Source organism: Salvia hispanica, chromosome 5, assembly GCF_029641045.1.
Source record: "Salvia hispanica isolate PSC_SH4W2 chromosome 5, Shi_PSC_v1, whole genome shotgun sequence".
Lineage (NCBI taxonomy): Eukaryota > Viridiplantae > Streptophyta > Magnoliopsida > Lamiales > Lamiaceae > Salvia > Salvia hispanica.
The window spans coordinates 36,014,474-36,039,656 of record NC_142696.1 but is presented as its reverse complement, the minus strand read 5'-3'; the positions used below and the strand labels follow the sequence as shown (position 1 = coordinate 36,039,656).

The following is a 25,183-nucleotide window of genomic DNA, read 5'->3' as shown; positions in this document are numbered from 1 at the left end:
ATGAGCAAGGATCGTCAGAGAAAATTTTTATGGATTTATTATTTTGTTTTGTGTATAAAATAAGTTTGTTAACAACTGTGATAACTCCCAGTAATGATCCCGCATAATCAACTTTGCAAGGCCAATGTGTTACCGAGGATCGATTTTTTAGTATTAAACGCATACCCAAAACATATTTTTAAATACACGTTTCATGTTACAGTTTTACCGAGTCCTACATATGTAAAACAAAGTTTCTATTGTGGGAATCTCTAACGTAAAATGATCCCAAAGTAGAAATTGATTCAGTTGAAGTGAAGGTATGTCTTAGGCAAATGGATGGATGATGCATTAATATAGCTTTATTACATTTATAGGAATTTTATGCTCAATCATACCAAGATTAGCGAACTTATTATTGGGACACTTGATTCTTGAGCTTATGTGTTATGGTAGGTGATTATTTTCATAGATTGATTAACATGAGATTGATCTTGTGGCTTACTTTAACACTCATCCAGTCTATCAATTTCGTACTTAAAAGTCAAGTTTGATATTTAATTCGTCTTTTTTTATTTTTCTTACTTTCTGAGTAGTAAACTATGAGCATTTCTTTTAGTTTACATGCTTAAAAAAGTTAATTTGGTATGGTTATTCTATTCCATAATTGAATTAACGTCATCAATTGCGTACACGCATAATTAAGTCCTTAATTCGGGTCTTTCACCATCAAAATATCCGGTCAAAATTGATTAGTTTAATTATCACATGGAAACATGGTTTAAAAATTGATCTACTAAAACTATGTACGTGTTTAATTAACTCCTAGTAGTATGATTATGGATCTCCACACAATTATATACTACTCTGAGCAGATCTAAATCAACCCAGTTCCGAATTTTGAAATCCAAAATCAATATATTAAATCAATTTAATAATGCTTCAAATGTTTGATGAAGTCAAAAGAATTATCAGAGACTACAATAATTAATATTCTGCCATGTTCGGTGACAGCATTTGGTTGACTTTGGTCTCTATCTTCCTATCTCTCTCAAATAAATGAAAAAATATTAATTAAATTAATTTTTGAAGTTGACGAAAACCCGTGATTCATAGATGTCTATATCGACGCGTCATCTTGTCAAAGATTATTTTGGGTTAATGAAAATTGACCTATGCATAAATCCTTATATATTTTTAGTTATATTATTATACTTAATCAAGTTTTCTAGAAACTTAAGGGAATTTTTATTTTCAAATTTATTTTTTATTGGTGTGATTATTTTATGGTGTGGAAAAAGGCAAAGCCGGGAATAAACTAGGGACTGTAATTCTATAAAACTATGTTATTACCCAATGTTTAGCTTTAGCACTTGCTAATTGTGAGCTGACTGTGGAAGAGTAGTTATTGACTTGTAAATAATGTAGATAATGACGATATATTAAAGTGTTGGGTCCTACGTGTAATGGGCCCATTCCAATTTATTTATTGATTATCTTGTGATCTTCTAGATATTATGGATGGTGCATAATTTATTTTGGTTCCTACTTTAGAGTTTCTTTATTGTATTCGTGTACATTTGGTTAATTCTTTAAAGCGTATTGAATACGTATATATATTGGATAATGACTTACTTCCTTACTACGATTATTAAATTAAATATTGAAATATTCCGTGGTGAAAGTTAGGAGGGAAGAGCATAAAAAATTATTTATAAAAAAGTGTATATCACAAATTATTGTTGTGTTTCAAAATTTATAAAAACGTAAGTTGACAAATACAATGTGTTGTGTGGTGTTTTCCTTCGGATTGAATAATGTGTTAGTGTGATATTTTAGGAATATCTTGTGGTCTTCTAGATACTTATGGATGGTGTATAAAAGTTTATTTTGGTTCCTACTTTATTGTATTTGTGTACATTTTTTGAATTCTTTAAGCGTATTGAATACGTATAATGACTTCCTTACTATGATTATTGAATTAAATATCGAAATATATCCGTAGTGAAAGTTAGGGAGGGAAGAGGATAAAAAATTATTTATAAAAAACGTAACTGACAAACCTCTTACAAAAGATCTCTCAGTAATTATATATCAATAGTTGCAATAATTGAAAGGCCAAACCTCGATAGCCCGAAAGAACAAATACCTTTCGTACATTTGCAATATGCATATGCAAGATAGTACATAGCATATCAATTCTTTAATACTAGATCTTAGATAAAATATCAAATTAGGAGTTAGTTATATTCAACAGAACATCACCCTTTTTATGTCTTACCAAATCAAAGTTCTTAGGAATATTACTTGTATAGTACATATTGCATGGCTTCCAAAATTCCAAGTCCAACAAATGGGAGTGCTAAAGTTTTAAAGTATGCTTATTCGTCGATGATTAAGACCGGTACTGTCAGCCTAAGTGATAGCTCCTTAATATTAATATTCATTTTCATAATTCATTCGCGATAAACAAAAAAAAAAAGGGAAGAGAAAATCTTGCAGTCAACGTTGACATATACAATTAAATGATTTTCTCTAAAAAGATAAATTATTACACATATATGACAGTTCCACATAGTGACCTCCTCACGGTGCTAAGTGAGATGCTTCTTTTTTAAACATAAAAATTGAGAAAAAATGATCATTAGTTAATAAGCTGAGAGAAAATAAAAAAATAATATTACAAATGAAGATATATTAAAATAAAAAAGAAAATAAAGTTAGAGAAATCAAACTAGTTAGTTTTGTTAAAAAGAGGAAATGAATAATTTACCTTGGGGCATCTCAAACGAAATATGAATTACTCCCATAATTTTGATTGATTTCTGGTTAATCTCGTAACTTTTATAAAAAAAAGTTTCATTTAAATCATAACTTTGATTTTTAGTCAATCCCATAATTTTAATTCAGAAATTAAATAATAAAAGCTTAATTGTCCCTTACAATTAATATTTTGATAAAATTTGTTGTGACTTGCGATTGTCATCATTGTCACTGTGTAACAATCATTTAGAAATTGACACCTTAATATAGAACAAAGCTAAATTGTCCATAAGTTAACAAAAAAATTATGATTTAAATAATAGTATAAAAATTTTAATGGTATGAGACAATTATAAATATAATTTAATTCGGTATTTTCAAAAGTTATAAAAATTACTAGATGTGAATCAAAACTTATAGGAGTAGTAATTTAAATGATAATGTTCACTTTTTCTATTCACATGTTTTATATACAACATTTCACCATGTTAAACCAAGTACATACCCTTATTGCCATCTCCAATAACGTGAAAAGCATTCCCTAGCAGGGATAAATTTGTCCACTTAGATTTAATCCTTCGAATAATTATGTGTGTGAACTGAATTATGTTATTTATCAGACCGTCCAATCTTCCCAACGGCTCATCCAACGGCATTTGTCTAATGTTGACTCTCATCCGTTGAAGGAATGATTGTGGTTGGTATTACATGTGGGAATCCACACCGTTGAATTCATACATCCCTATCTACAAATCTTGTCTTTCTGTTGTTAATCAGATGGTCCATCTCTTGTTTAATGAATTTGAAATTTTTATTAAATTATTAAAATTGACACATTATACAACTGAAATACGCGATTTCATAGTATTAATTGGGTGAGCCAAGGCATGTATCATTATTAATTGGAACAATTGTTGTTCTTAATTACCTCTTTTCAAACTATATGTATAAATTCATTATTGAGAATTAAGTTGTTTCATAAAATAAAAATACTGCCACGGGTCCATTCATTTTACTCAATAAGTCAATAGATAATAAGTCGACATGGAGAGATTGTGTAAGTTTAATCAAATAGTTAGCTTATATGTATGTGTATGCAATTAATGTTCAATGTTTGTTTCAAAATTATTTGCTACATACACCTACTAATATATTCTCCATATTTAGTGTTCATAAATTGGATATCGATATAGTATGATATTTTCATATACTCCAATAAGTTACGAGTAAAATTTTGTTCACATAATTTGGTTTTTTCTGTGATTATCAAAATTTGATGTGCAATTTGAGTGTGTCGTTAAGCGTAAAATAAGACGAATTGACAATGATGAGGATTAATAGTTCGTGCATAACTAAGTAGAAAATAGAAATGAAAAACTATAGTAAGGTGTCGATATGCAACCCATGTTGACTGTTTAAGACTTTTCAGTATCTAAAAAATTCAATTGACATTTTTCACTTTAACACCAAACAAACTTACAATGAATCTTTATTTGTTGGAGAAAAACTCTCGTTAATCAAAATATGCTCACGAATATTATATGAGTAGGTCACGCATATAAATGCGTGTATGTATATGTTTGAAAATGGATTTGGAAGTGAGCAAGAATGTTGGAAGTGGGGAAGGTTGTTGACCTAGAACTAGCAATGGCAGTGACGTGGTAATTGACTTTGTCTTCATCATTAATTGTTATTAATGAATAGTAACAATATGTTGCTATCACACCCCCATATATTGTAGTATTGCTTTGCAACCATTGATCCTCATGCTTACCTTCTCACGACGTCATTATTTTTCTCAATACTGATAATTTTCAAAGTAAAAGAAATGAAAATACCATTTCAATCGATTCTTTAAAATCTTAATTTTGATATAGACTAAAGGTCCTTTTTGGTCCTTTACATATGGAGATTTTTTGATTTTGGTTCATAACATTATCTTTTGAATTATTCGGTCCCTCACAAATAAAAATGGGTCACATTTAGTCCGAATTGGACGGAAATGGTCAACTTTAACAGTTAACAAAAATTAATCGAATTTTGACCGGATTAGGTTAATAATTAAGTTAAGAATTAAGTTAATATTAAGTTAAAAATTACGCTACCGGAACCGGTCCTCTCCCCTCCGCCGCCGGAGCCGGTACTCTCCGCCGAAGTCGGTCTCCTCTCCTCCGCCACCATCTCAAAATCCCAAAATCCCATCAAAATCCTAACCGTAGCTTTATCATAGCCGCAGGAATCACTACTCCGAGGTGCAACTCGCGCCGATTCGTGCCATGGAAAGTGGAAACCGACGATTCCGGTGCGATCTCGCCGCCTCTGTGGAGGAACAGGAGCTCTAGTCCGTCGCTCCCCCTTCTCTCGCCGGATTCGCGAGCTCAGGCGGTCGCGAGAGGGCGGTCGGAGCTCATGGAGATGGTGAGGCACATGCCGGAATCGTCGTACGAGCTCTCGCTCAAGGATATAGTCGAGCATCATCACAGAGCGGAGAATCAAATCGAAGGCGGTTCGGATCGAGGAGGAGCGGCGACGGGATTGAAGAAGGAAGAGAGCAGAAAAATTGAGCGGTGATTGAGCTTCGAGGATAACTGTTGTATAAGGGGTTCTTTTTGAATATGGCGTTTCCGGTTGCGTTTGTCTAAGAGAAGGAACAAAACTGTTGTTGTTGTTGGTGGTGGTGGGAGTGGGAGAGTTTCGCCGAAGCTGGAGGGGTGGAAGGGCGGTGGTGAGAGGGATTGGTGGAAGAAGAAATTTACGGGATCAAGCAGCAGAACTAGTAATACCAGCGGTGGCGGCAGCACCGGCTCTGGCGGTGGAGGAGAGGGGCGGTGGAAGAGAGGGGACCGGCTCCGGCGGCGGAGGAGAGGAGACTAGTTCCGGCAGGCAGTGTAATTTTTAACTTATTCTTAACTTAATTATTAACTTAATCCGGTCAAAATTCGATTAATTTTCGTTGACTGTTAAAGTTAACCATTTCCGTCCAATTCGGATCAAATGTGACCCGTTTTTATTTGTGAGGGACCAAATAATTCAAAAGATAATGTTATGGACCAAAATAAAAAAATCTTTATATGTTAAGGACCAAAAAGGACATTTAATCTTTGATATAACTTGAAACATATTAGTTCTATTTCAAGTGATTAATAAGTTTGTTTGATCATTGATGTCACGAGTGGGTGATGCTTCTAACAAAGTACTACAGTAGTACTATATTTAGCATTTACCTAGAGGTATACTTATAATTTAATTCCAATAGTAATGAATAGACATATTGTTGGTTCCACACAAGGCCATAATTCCTTTCCATAAATTGGGTTGCGCCTGTCCACCCAAAAATTTTAATTGGTCGAGAAAAAATAAAAAAATTACCAAATTCGAAATGCTTTATGTACAATGCAAAGATTTTTAGACCAGGCTTGACCCTCCTATGGATTTGGCTAACTATTCAAACCAAAAATTTTGTTAAACCTGACCCCCCCAAGTCAGGTTGGCATGTTAAGATGGCTGGAACTGTGGAAGTATATGGACTCAATGTTTGACTGTATCTTGCTGATACTCTCATTTATTAATTTTGGTAAATGTCAAGTGATTATAAAATGAATAAGAATTTACTATAGTCATGGTTCAATTAATTAATATTTGAAGGAGTAATTCCTTTCTTCTTGCTCAATAGGTTATGAATAAACATAAAATAAATTATGTCTTTTCCTCTTTGAATTCTAAGGCATTTGACCCCTCGAAAGTTTTTCGAAATGGGCAAGTTAGTCGGAAAAGTCTAACTAATTACTAATAAATTAGTTAGACTTTTCCGACGAACTTGCCCATTTCGAAAAACTTTCGAGGGGTCAAAGAGTCTTTTTATATTGAAAAAAGAAAAATAATTTAGCTATTTGTAATTAATTCTCTACATAAATTTATTTATAAGCAAGAAAAAGCATCGCATGATTGAGATATGGATGAATTGAACGTTTTCTTCTAATTAAATGAAAATTTTGGAATAATTAAATAATGCCCAACTTATAAAAATTTAAATAACTGTTTTGAATGATAATGGTTCGAAGTTGATTTGTATATTGGGTGGAAATTATGTACAATTATTTTATCTAGAGTTGAACAATGTCGTATTAAGTTTGACACTACAAATACAATTTTTTTTAATGATTAAACCCGAAACGATGTTCTACAGCTCCCACAAAATATTCACATAGTAATATACACGTCAACTAATCAAATATTTTAAAAGAAATTATAATACTAGTATTGATCAATTCTCTCCCTAAAAGTGTATACTAATTCAGAGCGCCCTTTTCGCCGTAAGCAGCAATGAAATCCAACAACTTTGTAGTCCCATTAACACCATTAACACAACCGGTTACCTCAATTTCTCACATACAATACTTTCCCATATATTCAATGCTCATACTTTAATGGGAACTCCCCGCTCTCTTGCAATTAGATTTGGTAAACACAAACACTTCCAATCAACCCAAAAAACCTACTTCTTCATCTCATCTCAAATTTGAAGCATGCAAACATACAACATTAATTCTCTTTTAATTTAACAAACAAACTCATCATATTTTCTCCCCATATTAGCTATAATTATTTCTCCTTTATTTCTGCAGGGCGGCAACCAATTTTTAAGACAAGAAACATAATAAGGGCGCAAAATTAGAAATTTGTTGTTTGATCATAAATAAATGGCGGCGGGTTCTCCACATTCAGAATCTCCAATGCGCCACGATGCAGCGGAGCATTCGCCATCGCCATCGCCATTGCCATCGCCGGTGTTGGGGCATGGACACAATCCAACGCATATGGTGATGGATGATCTGTTGGGATTGCTTCGGATTCGTATCAAGCGAGGCCTTAATCTCGCTGTGCGCGACGTCCGAAGCAGCGATCCCTACGTTGTTGTCAGGATTGGCAACCAGGTTCCCAATATCCTATTTTACATATTCATGCATTTATACTTTTAATTTGCATTTCAATGTGCATGTTTATATATTATATGATGGAATGCAGAGGATGAAGACCCGAGTTATCAGAAAGGATGTAAATCCAGAATGGAATGAGGACTTGACACTTTCTGTTACGGATGCCGAGCAGCCAGTTTTACTTGAGGTATACGACCACGACACGTTCAGCATGGACGACTCCATGGGAGACGCGGAGTTTGACATACGGCCGTTCGTGGAGGTCTTGAAGATGCACCCAACGGAGCTTCCAAATGGGAAGAGAATCAAGACGATACAGCCCTGCCGGAGCAACTGCTTGGTGGAAGAGAGCAGTGTTGTTTGGAGGGATGGCAAGATTATGCAGGACATGTGCCTGAGACTCAAAAATGTTGAATGTGGTGAGCTCCAAGTTCAGCTCCAATGGATTGATCTTCCTGGCTCTAAAGCTTTCTAGCCATCGTCATCGCTGCTCAAACTACGTTCACGTCTGATTTTTTGTATCTCACCTTTGTTTCATTGTTGTTGTTGCAAGTGTAAGTAAATATATTCAAACATGTCTTGATGATGATTCACTGAAATTGCCAACTTGATCATACTTCATAGTCAAATAAGCACAATTAAATTACCTTGGCAGATTTAGATGCATTTTTAGATTGGTGCAAGACTTCAAGATCGCAATATAGAGGAACGAACTTCTAAATTGGCTTAGCTTGTAGACAGCGAATGTGATGTCGGGCCGAATGATACATGAATAGAGGAGCATTCCAATGACTTAAAACATGGTCTAAATAATTAAAGTCAGCACACAAAATCAACAATTACAACTGATTACCAGAACCAGAACTCCAACGTATAATTTATCTTCAGATAATTCTTTCTTCTCTGGTTTCTTCGGAACCTTTGTTCGCCATATCTGTATTGACAATGAGCCAATTACTTGATGAGATCAAACTATAAAACACTGAAAACTTGTGTAAGACCATCTCACCTTAAGACAGGCCAAGGTTAAAAAAATCCCAAACTCATGTTACACTTCAAAAAACCATCAATTTTGGAAAAAGTTTATTTACACATGTAATTCGGCTGTAGAATTATGAATCATCATGCCGGATTCTTAGGTGGATTGATTATACGTGAACTTTAGATGTTTAGGCTGCATAAGAATCTTGTTCAAGAATCAAACGAGGTCATTATCAGTCTATGGCTGTGTAACGTGGGGTGTAAATTGTGCTATTTTTCATAATTGGAGGTTTTTAAAGTGAACACATAAGTTGGAAAAAAAAAATTTATTGCACAATACATACCTTCATTGAAAAAATATATGAAGTAGAGTCTTCTAGTTCTCACACCTAGAGACAAGAAATAAAACCACTTAGTTAAGTTATAAAATGTAAGAAGTCATAATATGGAGGAGCATATCAGTTACTAGTTGCTTCAATGCAAACATTTAACTAAACATACACCCTCAAAATGTCATAAAGCTAAACATCAACCTAGGGAAACCAAATAACCTATCAAGGAACAAATATGAAACATCTTTTAACTTCTGGAATTCAATAGATCATTGATAATCTTGTACTTGCCTTTCCTTCTCAGCCTCGGGAGGGAAAATTGAAAGCTTGAATGGACGGGGATTGGCAGGAACCTCATCTTCACGCCTTCTCTTAATCCCAAGAATTGCATTCGCGGATTTAGCTGCATTTTTAGACCGGTGCAAGTCTAAAAGTTTAAAGTTTGGTATATCGGCTAGCTGAATTGGAACTTCTATGAGATCCTCACAGTTCTTTATCTCGAGCCAGTTAAGTCTAGGGAAGTGATGGTGAGAAGCTATCCAGTTTTTCAGATTTGTTCTTCCAATATGCAAGACTTCAAGATGGCGAAAACCACCATCAGTTGCCTCCCAAGTTTCACCCCAGAACGCTTTGTCTTTGAGCTTAAGCACCTCAAGTTTGTCAAGTGAGGCCAGGACGGACATATGTGCCCAGTCGAGAGAAGTATCACATAGTGTTAGGCTCCTCAGTTTTGTCGGAAATTTATAAGCCGGAGGAAGGCCACGCAGTTGGCGCTCTGCTCCTGAACAGAGGATGATATCATTAATCAGCTTCAGCTTTTCAAGATTACCTAATTTCCCTAAACTATCAAAGGACCCTTTCTTGTTTTCCAAAAGCCAGGCTAGCTTTCCACGAACACCCAATTTCTTCAAATTCCGAGCCTTGCTAAAAACATCTTCACTACAACTCTCTGGTGAGATTGTTCCGAGTGTTTGAATCTGCTCACCTCCTTTACTATTTTTCACAATCTTGAAAGTAGCAGATGCGTTAGTCTTGAAATGCCTTAACTGGATCATGTTCATAATATCCACTTTGACATCAAGGGTACGAGATGTTGTGTCGACTATAAGAGTTTGGATGTTCCAAAGCTTTGAGAAAGCTGAAGGAAGCACTGCTGTGGTTGAATTGATAGCCAGGACAATGTACCTTAAGTGAACCAATTGGTACAACTCACCCGGGAGTTTAGTGAATTTGATCGGCTTGGCCTCTAAAACTCTTAGCAGCTTAAAATTAGCAGGAATGGCTGAAATGTATTCTGGCTGAATGGGGACTTCGTCTTTGGAGAAACAAACAAATGAGCGGACAGTCGGACCTTTAGGTTTTTCCACGAGAAATCTTGACACTTCAGAATGAATGCAAAGACGGCGACACTTGTACTCTTCATAAACTGGAGGTTGAAAACCTCCATCACTGATCTTGACTACTTGAAAGAAATTATCCCCTTCATTTCCAGCTTCAGTTCTGCAGAAATCACGTAGCAGATCATGAACACGACAAGTTTTAACTCTACCATCAGTCTTCAACTTCTCAGCTCTAACTAGGTTCCTATTGATAAGATCGTCCAGATAGCTTTCTGCAATTTCCTCCAAACTGATATTATCCCTTCGTTGTATCAGACCTTCAGCAATCCACATTCGAATCAGTTTCCACACCGGGATCTCAAAGTCTTCAGGAAACATTCCCACATAGAGAAAGCATTCTCTCAAGTGCGAAGGTAACTTTTCATAGCTCAATGATATGATCTTAGCCATTCGTTTATCGTTGTCAAGATTTAGATATGTATTGAAACTTTCCGTGACTTTCTCCCAGGCTCGTCTAATGACACTCATATCACCGTTAGCAGAAAACTTCTTTACAAGAATGCCTCCTATGACTACTATTGCAAGTGGCAACCCACAACATCTTTTAGCTATTTCCGTTCCTTCAAAGTGCAGCTCTTGAGGGAACTCACGTTTACCAAATACCTCCAACTGCAGAAGCTCACAACTCTCATTATGATTCAAGAAACGCAACATATGAGGACCTCTAGAGCGATTAGTATACCAACCCACTTCCACTAGCCTGCTGGTTATCAAAACCTTGCCCTTCTTACTGGTCGGTAAAGCAATTTGGAGTTTTTCCCAATCAGCAGGTGCCCATACATCATCCATGACTAGTAAGAATTTCACATTTGCCAGATGATTAGCCACCAAACCTGCTAACTCCTCGTTACTTTTGCTGCTAATCTCCTCAGATATCTTAGTGAACTCTTTCAAAATTGAAAGAAAGATATCTTTATTAGTGAAATCTTGAGAGACATAAACCCATATGCGCACTGGGAACTGGTACTTGATCTGTTGATCATGAAAGATCTTACCAGCAAGTGTAGTCTTTCCAAGGCCCGGCATCCCAATGATGGAGATGACATCAAGATGATCAGTTTCTTCAGCAAGAAATCCCATTAAAGTTTTTGCCTCATCTTCAAAACCCACAACATTGTGTTTCCTAAGTATGGGGGCCTGTTCAAATGATTAACAAAATATACAAGATCAATATAGAACAATTTTGTTAAACCAGAAACAAATTAAATCAATCAATAAGAGTCTAGCAGACTAGCCATTAAAGATTACTACTATTATTTTATGGTCCCAAGATTTTATAAGGATCTAGAGTTTATGTTTAGATTCCATCGAAAATACTATCTTTGAATAACGGCAGCAGGGTCACTTGTGATGACAAAAAAATTTCTTTAGTTGCTGAAAAATATGAACACATACATGTATTGTCCATTATCTAGAATTCTAAACAATAAAGAAAGACAGTTCTTTCATATAAGAATGCTGAAAGATATCTTAAGCAGTATGAATTCACCACACTTAAAATTTTATGTTACAATCAAAAAACAAAACACTAATGAAGTTGGTGTAGTTCGTCCATACCCCGCGACTAACATTTATTGGTTGACATTAATGTATGCATCTCAAAAATATACAAAAGAATTTGATCTCAATTATATATATTACCATCTCAACTTGTTTTACTTCGCATGATCATCGTTTCTCTGTATATACAATTATAAGAATTGCACAATATGAGTCCAAAGCTAGGAGATAATTATCAACAAAGGAAGATGATTGGAACCAATTAAGAGATAAAACGGTTATTACTTTTCTATTTGGTAATTATCAAATACTTGTATTCAACTATTATTCACAATAGCGTCAGTTCATAAACAAAGGGGATAAAAAAACATTAATGTAGGGTCATATTGATATGAATCGAATTGTAGTAATTTTTTTCTTTTAGTTTATGCACTTTTTAAGTGTTTCATAGATTCACTTGGATGCTAATTGAATCCTATAGGTGGTGGATCGAAGCAAGCTACTGAACAAATGACGGAGTTTGGGACATAAAAGACCATCAAAGAGTCGTGTGCATGTTGTCAATGGAATCTCGCCCAAAAAGCATATTACGGACCACACAATGTGTTTACAAGCCACACGGCCCACGTAATTTAGTTCTTTTCTGTGGCATTTCTTTTTATCTGTGTTGTGTTGTCCTAGACAACAATAGGTTAATGAGTAGACACTTTGAGACGTGTTCAACTTATCTTAGTCATACAATTCTCATGAAGTATTCAACGGAGAGGGAAACAAACACGGCCTTTAATTGCATTGAATCAAGTTATAGGATATAATCTTGGTTACATGTGTTGAGCAATTCCCAATCATGTTAGGATAGTTCTCGCTTGTTAAAGCTTTTCAGTTAAATTATCTTCATGTGGATTCGGCTCTCACTTTGTTAGCTTTACTCTTGTGATTAGAATTAATTTTACAATAATTTGTTATGAATTTTTATGTATCTATATGCCCATAATATATACTCTAAAATATGCAACATATAGTCTTGAGAACCTGTGTGTGGATGAAGGCATTAAGCAATGTTGCATAATATCCTTGGATCTCAATAATAATATATGGATGTCGTTCCATTGCTATAACTGATTATCATATGATTATTCATCTAGAATTATGTTGTGAGATTATTTTAGGTGGAGGGTGACTGTAACTTATTATTATTACAATATATGATTATCAATTTAGGATTAAATTGTAACATTAAATATAATACATATTCAATCATAAGATATAATCTTCCGAGCCGAATTAGCAAAGTTAAAAATAAAACATGAGTCAAGCTTGATATATTAAACTACAATTTGATTTTTACTTTTATCTGTGTAGTATATCACTGATTATTTATTTATTCTGAACTTATAGTATTTCTTATGAAAATAATGTATTTGAGACATTGATTAAATATTACTCCATAGTGTACAACCATTTATCATTTCAAAGTAATTAGTGAATTTATATATACATTTAACAAAGTAAATTCATATGGACACTTGAAGGAGTAATGTGCATTTATTTGGACCAATAATAGTATTCTGTCCACCTACCACCCACAGTCAATTCCGAAAGAAATCTACTTTACTAATTATACTCAATTCCAATTTTAGGATCCACAATTCAACAATAGATTAGCATAAATCGAAGGAAATATGAGAGATGAAAGGAGACAGAAAAAGCTGACCTCAATTCGTTCAGGCGGATCTACGTCGTCGACAGGGAGGAAGGCGATATCAAATTTGCTCTTGTCGCCGTAGATATCTTTGATCTTCCGGCAGACGGAGTCAACCTGGTCAGCGATATCGATTTTTGCTGACCAAAATTTGGAAATGAAATTTTTGTTTCTATTATCGGCGGCGTGCGTAACGAAGGAATCGATGACGTCTTCGGCTTCGTTGACGACGCTCTGGATTTGTCGGCCGAGCTCGCGCAGGACGGCGTCCTTGCGCCGCCTCTTCAAGGAGTCCTTGAGAAAGGCTTTGAACAGACGGAGATCGTTCTCCAACTTCTCCAGATCACTCTTCACATCTTTTATTAGATATACGTGGTGGACCAGTAGCTGCTTCAGGTTTTCAAGGAGGAATTCTACTGCTGCGTCCGCCATTAAAAACCTCTCTCTCTCTGCAGTGTAACTGATTTGGGGTTTTAGTTTTCTGGTAAACGCACTAACAAAATTGACCAATTTCTATAACATAGTAGGAGTAGTAGTACGGAGTATTTTTTTGGCAATACTTTTGACAAAGACCACCTCCCCAGCAATATTTTGATATAATCGGATTATGGCTCAATTGTTATAAATTGTTAACAATTTTAAGTAGACACTCGCTCCGACCATAAAAATATGAGCAATGGATATGACTGTCTGTCGCTGCAGGGGCAGCAGTAGTAGTTGGCAACGGAGGGACAAATCTTGCTATTTGAGTTCGAATCTCACTAGTCGCATAATTAATATGAGGCCTTGGGCTATGGGCTTCTGGCAGTCACTGGGTTAGGCCTCTCCGTTAACGAGCTATTTGCCTTGCTTCTTTGTTTAGTTATGACGATTGCTTCTTGAGTTATCTTTCAATATTAACAATGTTTAAATATCAATACTTAATGGTCAACTTTAACAATTGAAAATATAATATTCCTATCACTTTAAGGTGGTATATCATGCATACTAGTATCAACCCCGTGCGTTACACGGTCTATTAAATTTTCTCATATAAAATTGAAAATTTAAATAAAATAAATTATGATAAAAAATAAAATTATATAGAGTTTTTAATCACTAATACAATATAAACTAATGACATTTAATTACGAAGGAATTTTGATTATGTTATTAATAATTTTTGGTAATGTTGGAAAATCAAAATAACTTTCCATATTGTCTTGTAGATTTTTTTTAATAATGTTGAAATTTTAATTTAATACTTATATTGGAATTAATTACATTGTTCATCAATCCATTTAATTACTAATCATATAACATTCAATAATTTCACTATTAGAAAATCAATTAACAATAGCAAATTAGTCAAGTCCATTAATAGATCAAAATGCAACCAAGAAATGAAAATTTCAATAAAAAATAGAATCTCAAATCATTTATGCTCATGCAGCTCTGCCACATCGCCCATCGGCCCTTATCTATCTCCAATAGCTCATCGTTTCCAACACTTTCATTTGCGTCGACACCATCTTCTCAGCCAGGCCAGTTTGCTCCCATATGTAGATAAGAACTTCAAACATAGTCAACTACAGACCCCCCATATTGCACTTTCGAGAAATATTTTCATTTGTGAATAATGTGAACACAACCTATCATTTGTACTATAAAATTTTATAAAATACTTATCAATTTCAAAACCAAATTTGGCAATGTGAATGCGTCCATGATGTCAACCTTTGATTGATAAAGTTATGGTAGATTGCTAATAGAGAAATCTCATTTCCATGGTTTTAACTATCCTCTCTGATAAGAACATGACAACAAATATTAGTAACATAATAATTACACTTAAAGAATGCATAAAATGTAGAAATATGAAAAGATACTATTAATAGAAAGCAAGAATCATACTGAAAACAAATTCGTAGAAAATTCAGTAATGTAATAGATTATAGGTAAAGGTAATGAGAAAGTGAGTAATAAGCTAGTGAATGGCACATATATATAGAAAAAAATATATAGAGAAGTTATAGTGTGTTAAAAATTTACATTAAATTATTATTAATACAATTCCTAATAATGTGGCGGTTACAAAGTTACAAATCTTCTAATTCGTGTAACCCCAATTCCATGGTTGATCTATGTAATGATTATTATTGAAATATTGAAATTAAATTACAATTATTAAAAATTTATAACAGCCAAATGAAGAAAACTTCCAAGCCAAAAATTTATAACGGCCAAAATATAAATAGATGAATTGATTCAAATAATTTTTATAAATGGTGATTAAATTTGTAATAGCTATATTTATAAATTGAATTAACTTTTTGATTGGTCAACCAAAATATCTAAATTTTATTAAACAATCCAAAACTTATAAATATTTGCAATTAAAGGAAAAACTTGTCTTTTATATATCGCATTCTATCAAAATTAAAGGCACTTAAGCATCAAGTTCTTGAGAATTTGTTTGTGTAATCAACTAATTTAAGGTCAGTTAAACACATCAACTCCATGGGAAGAGTAAAAAACGAGCGGTCCTAATTGATTCATCGATATGGAGTATAAGACTTTACTGATCTCAAATTAGGAGTACATTTCTAAGCTGCAACAATTATTTTCCCAACTTTTGCATTAAGCTTTGTTACCAACACGATCTCCAAGTCTTTCATATCATCATTACTATTTTTTCTGTTCTATTATAAGTAAATAGTATTTTTTTTTAAATGTTACATTCTAGTAATTAATATATTTCTTATAATAAAAATAACATTCTCTACTTTATATTCTACTATATTTTATTTGCTTACAAAACAATATTATATAAAATGCTCTATTTGAAATGGAAGGAGGAGTATTGAATAGTAGTGTTCCTACTTATGATTAAAGTTATTATTATAATTATTTTTTTCTTTCTTCTTCTTATTATTTTTGTTAGTACTTAGCTATGATTATGTTTTTATTTCTTACTCCCTTTTAATACATGGTATCATCATTCTTTGCATTCACTTATCATGAGCATGACAATCATGTTGTTTGGTCAAACCTCCTCTGCAACATGTCTACGCCCTTTCGTGTCGTTCTAATGTGTGTTGTTCAGTTAATATTATTATTATTATTATGTTGTCATCGTATCGTGCCGCGTCAATTCAAATATGATCATGTTGTGATAGCTATTGTTCGAATATGATCGTGGCATGTCAGGTTTGTGTTTCTCGATCTTGAGAATTTTCTTAACGGACCGTAGTTTAATTTGAGTTGAATAGATTAAATTGTTTGCAAGTCAACACAATAAAAACTCAATGTACGACCATGTTGCATATATAGAAATGATAAACCATTTTTGATAAACCAATTAAAATCATTTTATTCTTACTTTGGATTTGGAGCACTATTTTGTGGGGACCGAAATGAGGAGCATATTTTATATATCATGATTCATCACGTCCATATTGATGGACCATATTAGTATATAAAGTTTAACGAAACCTTTCAAAAAAAGATGCCCAATAATTAACTGGAACTTGTACCAAAATCTAGAGAGAGAAAAGAGAGCAAAAATGGCGGACGCTGCGGTGGAGTTCCTGCTGGAAAATCTGAAGCAGCTGCTGCTCCACCACGCGCAGCTAATCAAAGACGCCAAGGGCCAGGTGGAGCAGCTGCAGGAGAACGTCGGATTCTTCAAATCGTTCCTGAAGAAGGTGTCGAGTAAGAAGCTGCGCAAGGACGAGGCGCTGAAGCCGCTGGTTCGCGACATCCGCAGCGTGATCTACGACGCCGACGACGTAATCGACGCCTTCGTCACCCAGGCCGCCGAGAAAAAGACCCACAGCTACTTCTCCAAATTATTCAACGCCTCCAACGGCCTTAGCCTCATCGACATCGCCGAGAAGGTCGACGCTATCTGCCGCCGGATCACCCAGATCTACGGCGGCAAGGACAAGTTTGACCTCGTCAATCTCGCCAACGCCAACGATGGCCCTGACGAAGACGCTCTCCAGGTACCTTTTCCCCTCTCTCTCTCTCAGTTGTAACTACTTTCAATTCATTCATTTATCATCGATTAAACTATAGTATCACTCCTTAATTAGCCATCATATTTATAGATGTTGTTAATTAACTCAATAAGCGGATGTTTGGTAGGGCAGATAACTTATTTAGGGATGAAATTCTATGAACAAATGACTCAAACTCCCAATGTAACTAACATTGCTTTGAATACATGAACTCTTTGAAACAGCCTACACCATCAAGAAAAGATAATGTGGTGGGTCTAAAAGATGAGGCTGACAAGATAGTTGGGTATCTCAACGCAAGCACTTTGTATGTGGATGTCATCTCCATCATTGGCATGCCTGGCCTGGGCAAGACTACATTGACCGGAAAGATCTATCACGATCCCGACATCAAATACCAATTCCCCACCCGTATATGGGTTTACGTCTCTCAAGAGTTCAAAGTGAAGGAGGTGTTTCTTTCCATTTTGAGACAGATGGTGACCAACCTCAACGAGGAAGAGTACGTTAAAAAGAGCGCATCAGAGCTCGCTGACGAGATATCGGGTGTTCTAGAGGAAAGCAAGTTCTTGCTAGTGATGGACGATGTGTGGGAGCCTACGGATTGGGAGAAGCTCAGAGTCTGTTTGCCTAAGCATAACTTGACAGGGAAAGTCATGATCACCAGTCGTCAAGTGGACGTGGGGAGGTATGCCAACCGCTTCAGGGAGCCGCACCATTTGCGTAACTTGAATTTACAGGAGAGTGTTGAGCTTCTACAGTGGGAGGTTTTCAGCAAGCCCGAGTTCCCTTCTGAGTTGAATGGTGTTGGGAGAGAGATTTCTGAGCATTGCGACGGCCTGCCACTGGCTATTGTGGTGATCGGAGGCGTTCTTGCCACCAAGGTTTCAAGATCTGTTGCTGCTTGGGAGAAAGTTTCCACTAGTGTCACTACGTTCCTCCAATATGATTCACAGAACCGCATGGAAAAGATCATATCTTTGAGTTATGAGAAGTTGCCTTACCACTTAAAGGAATGTTTCCTTTATCTGGGGATGTTTCCAGAAGATTTTGAGATCCCAGCATGGAAATTGATCCGGATGTGGATTGCAGAAGGACTAATACAGCCTAAGGATGGCCTTAGCATGGAGGAGATTGCTGAATTCAATCTCGATGATCTGATCAATCGGAATCTAGTTAGGGTTGAGAGATTGAAGGCCGATGGGAGAGTCAAGTCGTGCCGAATTCATGATATGTTACGTGAATTCTGCAGGGTTGAAGGTGGAAAGACAGGGAGAATTTCCTCCAAGAAATCAAGCCGTCTAGTGATGGAGGGCTTCAACCTTCCGTCAATGATGGGGAGAAGCATCGTCGCCTCTGCATTCACTCACATGTCGTGGAATTTCTCAATAAAAACCCAAGAGGCCCTTACGTTCGCTCGTTTGTTACATTCTCTGAGGATATAGAGCTGCCAAGTGACAAAATCTCGGCCATTACTGCAGCTTTCAAGCTTTTGAGAGTTTTAGAAGCAAAGCCCCTCAAATTCAGCAAACTACCAAGTGATTTCTATCAGTTAATTCATTTGAGGTACCTTGCACTATCCATGAAGCTGGACTCGAACTCAAAGGCTTCTATTCTCCCTAAAGCCTTCAACAAGCTTTGGAACATACAGACTCTTGTAGTTGACACAACATCGCGTGCTCTTGAAATCAAAGCAGATGTCATGAGCATGACTCAGCTAAGGCATTTGAAGACGAACGTGTGCACCACTCTAGCCAAGCCAGGTAAAGACAGCAAAGAAGGCGAGAAGCTTCAGAGCCTAGGCACAATGTCACCAGAGAGCTGCACAGAGGCAATATTCGACAGGGCTCGCAATCTGAAAAAGCTTGGAATTCGTGGCAAACTATCCTTATTCCTTGATGGCAAGAGTGGATCATTTGATAGTTTGAGGAAGCTGAGCAATCTTGAGAAACTGAAGCTTCTCAATGATGTTTTCCCAAAGGCGGCTTCGGATGGGAAGCTTGACGGCCTCCCCCCGGCCTATAAATTCCCGGTGAAACTGAGGAGCCTGACTCTACTGAACACGTTTCTGGATTGGACTCACATGTCTGTTATAGGATCATTGGAGAAATTGCAGGTGCTGAAGCTCAAGGACAATGCGTTTGTGGGAAGGCGTTGGCAGGTGGATGAGAGAGGCTTCGACGCTCTTGAGGTTCTGCACATTGGTCGGACGGATCTGTCGATCTGGATGGCGTCTGCGCATCATTTCCCCAGCCTTAAACGGCTCGAGCTGCACAACTGTGAGAAGCTTAAAGAAGTTCCCATAGCGCTGGCTGATATTCCCAAGCTGGAATACTTGGATTTGCAGCGCTGTAAGGAGGCAAATGCCTCTGCCAAGCTTCTTGCGGCCAAGAAGGATGGCGCCCCCTTCACCCTCTCCATTTTTCCTGCAGAAGCATGAAACTATGTGGTAAGTTAAATCAGTTTGGAATCCACCATTACTTGATTCTCCATATTCCTACGTATGAATTTTTATGCTATACATAAATTCTGGTTTGCACATAAAGTAAAAGAATGACTTATATAGATGACTATATTTACACTACTTCACCTGCTATTCACTGTAATTTGTCAAAAATTGATAATCATGTGAAAAATCAGTATAATTGAACGTTCGTGTATTCAAAGGTAGAGTTATAGTTCAAGTGCAAAACTAGGATTGATTGAAGTGGGGTTGCTTGTTACCTAGCTTTTTTGAGATTAAACTGATGAATTTATGGTCTGCCTACTAAATTGATGGATTCATGTGAAGTAAGCCAGTGAATGAGATTTGATATTAAGAAGATTCATGTATTATTAGAGTACTAATAGAACAAGAAATGCAAATATAGAAGTAATAATACATTTAATTTCTGAAACGCATGCAGGCACTTCATGCAAAGAAGTGACTGGAGTTGGAGATTATGCCTACTGAATAACTGAATCAGTGCATTATTGGATTATCTTGTATTTTCATTTGGGTCCTATCTTTGTATGTTGTGCAATTTTAGTGATAAATATTGTGGACTGATGTTCAATAATAATCATGTTGTCGTTTGGATTTTGGTGGAAAGACATATTCCAAGGTCCCTCCACTTTTATATTTTATGACCACATCTTGTAATTTATTTATTTTAATGGATTCTTCTAATTCAATAATTTGATTTCATTAATTTCCATAAGTAACGGAACTAACAGATTTGTGAAATTTTAGTAGACTGCAATTCTTTTTCAATTTTGTAAACTAAGATATGACATGGAACCATCCTAAGAAAATATGACATGGAACCAAATTAAATTTTCATTTATTGATTTGTATGGGTAATGACACCTGCGATTAGGGATGTCAATGCAATTCCTGCAACATGTAGATTGACTCGCCCACTAAATTTAGAGATTTAGCCGTTTAGGATTTAAAATTTTGTAGTCCGGTAAAATTATACTAATTCGATTAGCCCACAATCTGAGTGTGCCTAACTCAAAATCTGATGGCTAGCCCAAGGATTGGACCTTGATGCAACTATTGTCAATTACTTCTTCTTGTTTGACACTTAATCCAATACTTTATTAAAGATTTTTCATAATGTAAATAACTATAAAAAAACATTCAATTTTATATTTAATATACATATATTAAATTTTTATTAATATAATATAATATAATATAGATAAATTAAAAAGAATAAATTAACTAGTAGTACTACTATTAGATACTCCTAATATTTAATTTCTAGACTATTTTTTAAAATTTCTCAAATGTTTAATTTTTATTTTATATATATAAACTTCAAATTAATATTTTAAAATTATCATAATTAAATGTGTTACAATCTGTAAATATAATTAATTTTCATCCTTATGTATTGGATTGAAAACATATTTATTTTATCGACAGTACCCTGAAGCTCGAACCTTTATCATTATCAATTGGAATTCTTTATATGCATTCAAATGTAGTAGTTACCGGCATATTACACCCATGGTTAAACTAAAAAAGGAATTTGGGTGTGAATACGATTTCTGATAATGGACGCAAGTATAAAAATGATGAAAAGATCAAAGTTGTAATGAATGGAAAAAATCAAATTTTGAGCACGTTATAAAACAACTTTTATTCCACATTATCTCATCTAGTTGGATTCTTATAATTTGATCAACTATTCAAAAAGCAGCAATCAAATTATTGGAGAGAAGATGCGATAGTGTGAGGGAGAAGTAGAGAGTAGAGAGTAGAGAGAGAATTTAAGAAGAATGGCGGACGCAGCAGTAGAGTTCCTGCTGGAAAACCTAAAGCAACTTCTAGTCCACCACGCGAATCTGCTGAAAGACGCCAAGGATCAAGTGGAGAAGCTGGAGAACCATCTCCGCCTCTTCAAATCTTTCCTCAAAGACGCCCCCAAGCACTGGAGGGACGACGACAAGCTGCGCGAGCTCATCCGCCGCATCCGCAACGCCGTCTACGAGGCCGAGGACATCATCGACGCCTACGTCACCCAGTCCGCCGAGAACAAGAGCAAAGGCTACTTCCATCGAGCCTTCCAGGGCCCCCCCAAGACCATCAGCATCGCCACCAAGGTCGAAGCCGTGCTTCAGAAGATCGATGATATCTACAAGGATAAGAACAATATCATCGATTTCGCCAACATCACTGTTCACGATGCCGCCGATCACAACGACGACAAGGTCAGTCAACGCCTTCTAGATCTCTTCACTTGATCCTTAATTCCAATTATTATTACTACTATTTAATTAGTGTCATTTTATTAGGACTTAAAAGCCCTTTTATTTTGCTAATCTCGCTCTAAATCATATAATACTTGTCCAAAACCCAATGTCTCTTGTTAGATTGGAAGAATATTCGAATATTTGTTGTATATAATCTGCTTTTTTGATTGATTTTTGTGAGTTTGTATGAATGTATGATACAGGCCCCTCAAGTTAGGGAAACGAATGTGGTGGGTTTTGACGACGAGGCCAAAAAACTGAAAGAATATCTGTATGCGGATTGCGAGGAGCTTGAGGTGATCACTATTGTTGGAATGCCTGGGCTTGGCAAGACGACGTTGGCAGGGAAGATCTTCCGCGATCCAGAAATCCAGTACGAGTTCCCCACACGTATATGGGTGTATGTATCGCAAGAGTTCAAAAGGAAGGATATCTTTCTAGCCATTCTCAAAGAGTTCACCAGACTCACTGATGACATCAAAACCAAATCCGACAAGGACTTAGCCAACATGGTGCTCGGCTACCTGGACACCGGAAGGTTCCTGCTCGTCATGGATGATGTGTGGAGTTGTGAGGATTGGGACAAACTTCTCATTGCCTTGCCAAAGGGAAATCCCAGGGGTAAAGTCATCATCACTAGTCGTCAGAAGGAACTTGGGTGGCATGTGAACCGTCGTAGGGGCCCTCACATGTTGCGTTTCCTTACACTGGAGGAAAGTAAGTTGCTTCTGCAGTTGGAAGTCTTCCAAGAGCCCAAGTTCCCTCAGGAGCTAGAAGCTGAAGGAAGCCTCATCGCAGAGCGATGCGATGGCCTTCCTCTTGCAATTGTAGTCATTGGAGGCATCCTTGTCAAGAAGTTTTCAGGGGACACGTCCGCCATGAAATCTACTTGGCAGGATGTCTCTAAAAGCTTCGACACCTACCTCAAGGACGCGGACGCGGGCAAACGCATGGAGAAGATTATACTGTTAAGCTATGAGAAATTGCCTTACCACTTGAGAGAGTGCTTTCTTTACTTCGGAATGTTTCCAGAAGACTATGAAATCTCTGCATGGAAATTGACTCGTCTATGGATTGCAGAAGGACTAATACAACAGAAGAATGTCAGTCTCGAAGAAACCGCAGAGAACTATCTCGAGGAGCTTATCAACAGAAACTTAGTCAGAGCAGTCAAGTTGAAGTTCAATGGGAAAGTTAAGACATGTCGGATCCATGACATGCTTCGCGACTTCTGCTTAACCGAAGCTGGAAAAGACCGCGAAGGTTTCCTGCAAGAAATCAAGATGTCCAAGGATGAAGGCTTCCAGCCATCGGTTTCAGCTTCATCAGAACTCAACTTTCGTCGCCTCTGCATCCACTCCAATGTCCTGGACTTTGTTTCCAGGAAGCCGTACGGCCCTAGTGTTCGTTCATTTGTTTGTCTCCCGAGGGATGAATCAATCATGCCCCTAGGGGACATCTCACACATCCCTGGAGGCTTCAAGCTTCTTCGAGTTCTAGACGTTGAGCCCATCAAGTTCACCAAACTCCCGAGCGACATGTACCACTTGCTTCACCTGAGGTACCTCGTCCTATCAGTGAGTCTAAAGTTCCTCCCATCAACATTTACAAAGCTATGGAACATCCAAACTCTGGTCGTCCGGACGGATTCCCAAACACTCGCAATGAAAGCGGACATTCTCAACATGACGCAGCTACGCCATTTCAAAACCAACGCCTCGGCCACTCTGGAACTAGCGGGAAAAAGCAGCAAGGGCGCGGGTGAGAAGATCCAGACACTCGGGACCATCTCACCTGAGTCCTGCACTGCGGATGTCTTTGATAAGGCACGTAACTTGAAGCGTTTGGGCATTCGCGGGAAACTATCTCTGCTCCTGGATGACAAGAGTGGCTCATTCGAGAGCCTGGGAAACTTGAGCAACCTCGAGAAGCTGAAATTGCTAAACGACGCATTCCTCGCTCCGCCATCAGGGATGCAGCTGAGGGGACTCCCGCAGGCGTACAAGTTCCCGCCAAAACTGAGGATCTTGACATTGTCGGCGACAGCCTTGGAATGGCGGCACATGTCGATCATAGGGTCGCTTGATAAGCTGGAGGTGTTGAAGCTTAAGGATAAGGCGTTCCAAGGCGAGATTTGGCAGGCGAACGATGGGGGGTTTCGGCATCTTGAGATCTTGCACATTGGCCGCACGGATTTGAAGATTTGGTTGGCTTCGCCCCATCATTTTCCGAGGCTCAAACATGTTGAGCTCAAAAACTGTAAGGATCTTCAGCAGATTCCGGTTGAGCTCGCTGAGGTCCCCAGTTTCGTGAAGCTCGACGTTTTTCGGTCAGAACGAGCAGCGGCGTCGGCAAGGAAGATAGAAGCTAAGACAAAGGATATCAAAGGCAATGTTGCAAGACAATTTAGGCTTTCCATTTTTCCTCCTGAGGCATGACCATTCCCTTCCTAGCAAAACAGGTATGCTTAACTTTTTAATTTGACTATTTGAGTTATCAGTTAAATTTTTTTTTACCTTAAAAGTACTCAATCTCTATAGATTATCAATCTAATCTGTTATCTAAAGTAAATGCATCGATTGATAAGGCTGAAGGAATCACAATTTTTATTGATGGCTTGATGATCTAAGGAAGGCATTTGCATTTGTCGCCGAAGAGAAGAGAAGTGAGTAGAGAGAACGTGGCCTGTGTATTTATGTATTGAATTTCATAGATAAGTGAATACTTTTTTTGCTGAATAACGGTTTGCTTATTCCGTCGGACCTTTGTTTGTAGATTTATTTTCAAAATTTGTGTCATGTCTAATACTTCAACAAATTTTAACTGCATATTTCACCTTTTTATA

General features: G+C 36.8%; 3 protein-coding genes and 2 pseudogenes across 6 annotated transcripts; 4 read left to right on the top strand and 1 right to left on the bottom strand.

Moving 5' to 3' along the window:
* The first annotated feature begins 4,350 nt into the window (after positions 1-4,350).
* LOC125189443 (uncharacterized) lies at positions 4,351-5,616 on the top strand (annotated as a pseudogene).
* A 1,474-nt stretch (positions 5,617-7,090) lies between these two features.
* On the top strand, positions 7,091-8,325 carry LOC125190491 (protein C2-DOMAIN ABA-RELATED 4-like). Its single transcript, XM_048087816.2, has 3 exons — positions 7,091-7,203; positions 7,368-7,676; positions 7,768-8,325. The coding sequence occupies exons 2-3, from the start codon at positions 7,443-7,445 to the stop codon at positions 8,152-8,154; spliced, it is 621 nt and encodes a 206-aa protein (XP_047943773.1). The 5' UTR covers positions 7,091-7,203; positions 7,368-7,442; the 3' UTR covers positions 8,155-8,325.
* Positions 8,326-8,380: 55 nt separating this feature from the next.
* LOC125190490 (putative disease resistance RPP13-like protein 3) lies at positions 8,381-14,164 on the bottom strand. 2 transcript variants are annotated; one of them, XM_048087815.2, is made up of 5 exons: positions 13,607-14,164; positions 11,388-11,529; positions 9,284-11,279; positions 9,005-9,049; positions 8,381-8,613 (listed from the first exon to the last, which is right to left on the bottom strand). In XM_048087815.2, the coding sequence occupies exons 1-4, from the start codon at positions 14,024-14,026 to the stop codon at positions 9,037-9,039; spliced, it is 2,571 nt and encodes an 856-aa protein (XP_047943772.1). In that variant the 5' UTR covers positions 14,027-14,164; the 3' UTR covers positions 8,381-8,613; positions 9,005-9,036. The 2 variants fall into 2 exon arrangements, with proteins under 2 accessions (XP_047943772.1, XP_047943771.1); XM_048087814.2 differs by having other exon boundaries at positions 9,284-11,529.
* A 2,906-nt stretch (positions 14,165-17,070) lies between these two features.
* LOC125189092 (putative late blight resistance protein homolog R1A-10) lies at positions 17,071-20,721 on the top strand (annotated as a pseudogene). Its single transcript, XR_016130802.1, has 3 exons — positions 17,071-17,580; positions 17,820-20,044; positions 20,502-20,721. The product of XR_016130802.1 is annotated as a putative late blight resistance protein homolog R1A-10 (transcript).
* A 999-nt stretch (positions 20,722-21,720) lies between these two features.
* On the top strand, positions 21,721-25,183 carry LOC125190555 (putative disease resistance RPP13-like protein 3). 2 transcript variants are annotated; one of them, XM_089059460.1, is made up of 3 exons: positions 21,721-22,296; positions 22,542-24,799; positions 24,906-25,183. In XM_089059460.1, the coding sequence occupies exons 1-2, from the start codon at positions 21,865-21,867 to the stop codon at positions 24,774-24,776; spliced, it is 2,667 nt and encodes an 888-aa protein (XP_088915586.1). In that variant the 5' UTR covers positions 21,721-21,864; the 3' UTR covers positions 24,777-24,799; positions 24,906-25,183. The 2 variants fall into 2 exon arrangements, with proteins under 2 accessions (XP_088915586.1, XP_047943838.1); XM_048087881.2 differs by having other exon boundaries at positions 21,722-22,296; positions 24,926-25,183.

What these genes read in the sequence shown, in the direction of transcription:
- LOC125190491 (XM_048087816.2), top strand. Translation starts at nt 7,443, where the DNA reads ATGGCGGCGGGTTCTCCACATTCAGAATCTCCAATGCGCCACGATGCA. An exon ending in TTGTCAGGATTGGCAACCAG is followed by an intron (nt 7,677 to 7,767) that starts GTTCCCAATATC and finishes GATGGAATGCAG; the next exon opens with AGGATGAAGACCCGAGTTAT.
- LOC125190555 (XM_089059460.1), top strand. Translation starts at nt 21,865, where the DNA reads ATGGCGGACGCAGCAGTAGAGTTCCTGCTGGAAAACCTAAAGCAACTT. An exon ending in CCGATCACAACGACGACAAG is followed by an intron (nt 22,297 to 22,541) that starts GTCAGTCAACGC and finishes TGTATGATACAG; the next exon opens with GCCCCTCAAGTTAGGGAAAC.
- LOC125190490 (XM_048087814.2), bottom strand. Translation starts at nt 14,026, where the DNA reads ATGGCGGACGCAGCAGTAGAATTCCTCCTTGAAAACCTGAAGCAGCTA. An exon ending in ATCCGCCTGAACGAATTGAG is followed by an intron (nt 11,530 to 13,606) that starts GTCAGCTTTTTC and finishes TCATTTGAACAG; the next exon opens with GCCCCCATACTTAGGAAACA.